This window comes from Cyphomyrmex costatus, unplaced genomic scaffold (genome assembly GCF_001594065.2).
Source record: "Cyphomyrmex costatus isolate MS0001 unplaced genomic scaffold, Ccosl1.0 scaffold302, whole genome shotgun sequence".
Taxonomy (NCBI): domain Eukaryota; kingdom Metazoa; phylum Arthropoda; class Insecta; order Hymenoptera; family Formicidae; genus Cyphomyrmex; species Cyphomyrmex costatus.
Window position 1 is genome coordinate 1,294,656 of NW_017277148.1, and position 4,318 is coordinate 1,298,973.

Here is a 4,318-nt window from a genome sequence, read left to right on the forward strand (position 1 = left end):
ACATTGTTCTAATGAAATAAAAATATGATTACAACATTAGTTGTACTTAATAATATTGCAATTCCATATCAACATTACTGAAATCTCTAAATGTACGTCAAAGTTTGTTTACTATAACGTTATATACAACGTTAACAACTACATATTCCAAAATGTTACATGTTGTTAAATATCATTTCAATAACATTGCTGAAATATTATTTTGCTTACTAGGTATATACGACATATATTTATTACAATAATATATTTGATATCATGCAATATATACGTTACATAACAAAAATCGCATACGATTACTTTCTTTATTTACATATTTCTGTATAGTCACGATCACTATTTAACGAGCACTTTTTTTGGGGGGACCATTGTATCGTTTTGTTAATTGAATTACTCTTTCAGCCTCACGAATACCGCTGAGCCTTGCACCATGCACTGTACTGTAGTGCCCAGGTATAGTAGCTTCACCCGCGAATAAGAGTATGGGAGGTATCGCTTCGCGAGAGTCTAGAAACCATAACACATATTGAAAAAAACATTAAAGTTGCCATTAACGGAATTATAATAATATCTATACTGAAAGAAAAAGTCTATACTGAAAGATAAAGTCTATACTGAAAGAAAAGATTGGCTGCTGCAATCATTTAGATGATAAAATATATATGGCATAGTATTTTTAATTGGCTGTTGCAATCAATTAAAAATATGCCATATTTAATCAATTTTTTCTTTTTAATGTGATATAAAATGAATCGGACTATAATCGTGAATAGTATATAACGTATGTATTTTATTTTTATATTAAATTGAAGGCCATGTATATTTATAATAAGTCATCAATCTCTAGCTTTGTCCCGATGTATATTTAAGTTCTTTCTTTCTAATATCCAGGTAAATACTCAAGTAGCAAAATGATGTTTTAATTATGTCTGGCATCTCTAATGACAATAGGACGTTATTAAAACGTCATCTTACTATACTTGAATATTCGCAAACAAAAGTTGGAGATACCTGGTAATGGACTAGCCAGATCACATTGGTGACCGACGGTGCTATCCATTGCCATGTAACTGTAGGCTCCAGCAAAATAATGATCCATGCACCACTTGCTCCTGAGAATGTTTGTGGGGTAAGGCAATGTCGTGTCGCCGGTAAACCGACGTAAAACCGTCGTCATTGACTCTACCACCTCCTCATCAGGACATAATTCCATGTCCATCGCTTCGTGTCCACATACCCAGGCGCATAACACATGTTGAGAATTGGGCAATTCCTCTACGTTTGACACACCTAAATGCGAGCACTGTTGTTGAATTGTTTTTTTTTTTTTTAAATTATATCTTACATTGTAATATTAGGATTATAAGTAACAACCTTTCACCCAATCGCATCTATCAGCTAGTTCTTCAGCGGACCAAGCCAACTTGATGGCACCCTCTCGCCAAACCCAGAATGGTCTCGCGTATTCTAGGAAGATTTTGTTAACGTGTCCATACCCGAGCTTTCTGATTGCCTCAACTTTTTCAGCAGGTAATCCTGGTAAGAACAATTTCGTATGTTGATTTTTTAGGACGCCAAGTGAAACGGTCACAATCACGTAATCAGCAGGAATCTCTTCGCCGTCGTTGCACTTGACGATAGCCCGTGGACACGCGTCACTTACTGCACCCCACCGAATGCAATTAACTGGTTTACAATACCTTAAATTAGGAAATTAAATGAGAAAAATAAATTAGGAAAATACCGAAATTAAAAGATGATTTATAAACAACATTTAACAATCAATTAAAGTAGTTAAAGTTTAAACTTAATGATTAAACCACTCGATTAATTAAATAGAAAAAAAGCTCTTAAATGTTATCGCAATCATTAGTTTTTAAACAGGGCTTTAGAAAATCATTTTTCTATAAAATAGTCTTAAAAGTTTATTTTTTAATTTATATTTTTTGTGTAGTGTCATCAAAAATATATAAACGTAGGTCTGTATTCAGAACACGTTTTTATTGATAAAAGCGCGTTTTTATCTCTGAAACTCTATAGTATGTGTAACGTAAATTATAGCATATTAGAACGCTAACATCATTGTAAGCTCGTTCTGAATACGGGCTATAGTCTGTATTCATAAGATTTGATGTTTGTATAACAAAATATTTTTTTCTCAACTCTCTATTAGTGGTTTTTATTGAAAATAAAATGGATAAAATGCAAACAATTTTTTTACTGTAAAACAATTTTCGTTAAATATAATAATGTGTATAAATGGCATTCATATAATGATATACAGGATGAGGCATTTAAAACAGGTCACCTGAATAACCAGTTTGTTTTTAACAAAATAGAAGGAAAAATATCAAATAAAAGTTGCTTGGTTTCGAGGGGCAAACATAATGCGATGTTAATAATTGTTTTGTAGATGGAGGCATAAAGGATAGGCAAAGGACAAATCTGTTTTTTTTTTAATGGAATGATTTTAGTTTAACGAATTTATAACGTGTCTTGGACACTTTATGTGAGTAATAAAAATTAATATCATAGATCGCTTTTATACGAACCTGACGCAAGTACTAGGTAGATCTCGAAGCAAGGGGGCCAGCACTCCAACATATCCCAAGGGTACCCTGATATTTCCACCGGGGATTTCGATGTAGCTGCCGAATTGATCAGCCGAGACAAGTGAGAGGTCATCTCCGCATCGACATCTCATGCAATTTGTCATGCCATACATCACCCTTGCGGCATCAAATCTGCGAATCACGAATCATCCACATTATCATTTCTGATTATAAGAAATGAATGTAATTGAGTCGTAATTAGTTGCAGTGATGTAATGGTTTTACTTTTGCCAACCGAATCAAATTTAAGAAGCAACGTCCAGTTATATAAAACATTCTCCCCTTTGTTTATTTATATATATTGTACATATATAGATATTATATTCGCGTTTTCTTTTTTATATAATATTTGACTTTTTATGACTTTTTATTGACTGTTCATAAATAAATAATTCTTTATAATCGTATCTTTTTGCTCGAGTATTCGAATCAAGTAATATTTATATAATATTTTCTGAATATTTTATTTTCTGAAAAAAACAATTAAAAAATCGTATAATTCTAATCAATAAATGAGAAACTTTCACTGATCTGGCCACCCAAGTAAAACACTTTACATCGCTGCCGATATGACTTTGAAGTTGACCTGGGCAACTATACCGTTGCTCCTCCGGGAAATTGTGGAGCTCCTGTTGAATTCTGACACCCATAAAATTCAGCAACGTACCGTGGACACGGCCGCAACCAAGAGCAAAAAGAGCCGCCGCCTGTTGCTCAATTTGCTTGAAGGTATGATACGCTGCGATGCTGACTGGGAAATCAATGGCCCTACCATCACTGGTACAGAAAAGTCCACGGCTTGGATCCGGCCTATAGAGTGGTGTCTTCAGTAGACCTTCCTGTGCCGCCAGAGTAAACACTGGATTCGCCACGCAACCACCCTCGATCCATGTGGCACCCATTTCTGTCACCACGTCGCCCAACCAGCAAGAATGAATCCGTCCACCCGGTCTCGAATTAGAAATGCATTAAAATTAAAGTGTATAATAGTAAAATTAAAAACAACGTTATAAATCTATTATATTTTTGTGGATCAGAATTAATGAAATGACAAAATGTATCAAAATAACATGTATTAAAATAACACATAATTAAACTTAACTATAATGTTACTTTCAGATATTATAAAATTTATTAAGATAATATATCCTGTCACTTTAATGTTAGAATATGCCATACAAGTGTGTTGCTTTTACAGTAAAAGGTTTTTTAATATTTATTTTTAAATTTTAATTTTGAATTTGTTCGAAATACCTATCTGTCGCCTCTAAAACCGTGAAATTGCGGAGGCCACATTGAGCCAATCGATGTGCTGCAGATAATCCAGCCATACCAGCTCCTACGATCACAACAGTTGGTTGTGGTTTGCTCGGGTTTATCATACAAGGATCCAGCTGATATGGTTCGAATTTTGTTGATATTGTACATTCTGATATATTCTTTTTACTTCCTCCACCTTTATCCGAGAATAATCTGCAATGCAGGAGATCATTTCATTCAATTATTTAATTGCCTTCAGCAAATAGTGATTGCAATTCAATTTCATTAACAAATATGTCAATAACATGAAAAGTACCATTTTGAAAAAAAGAACTATAATCTCATTTGACGATTAATTCTCGCATACCTTGTGAGAAATCGCAACAACTTTCTGGATGGTACTTTAAATTTGAAGAGCATTTCATTGGTTGTATGGCGTTAAAACCAAT

General features: G+C 33.7%; 1 protein-coding gene across 1 annotated transcript; it reads right to left on the reverse strand.

Moving 5' to 3' along the window:
* Positions 1-337: 337 nt before the first annotated feature.
* LOC108775603 (spermine oxidase) lies at positions 338-4,318 on the reverse strand. The gene is made up of 7 exons (XM_018542020.1): positions 4,237-4,318; positions 3,864-4,082; positions 3,210-3,560; positions 2,550-2,741; positions 1,372-1,697; positions 1,009-1,287; positions 338-504 (listed from the first exon to the last, which is right to left on the reverse strand). The coding sequence occupies exons 1-7, from the start codon at positions 4,287-4,289 to the stop codon at positions 338-340; spliced, it is 1,587 nt and encodes a 528-aa protein (XP_018397522.1). The 5' UTR covers positions 4,290-4,318.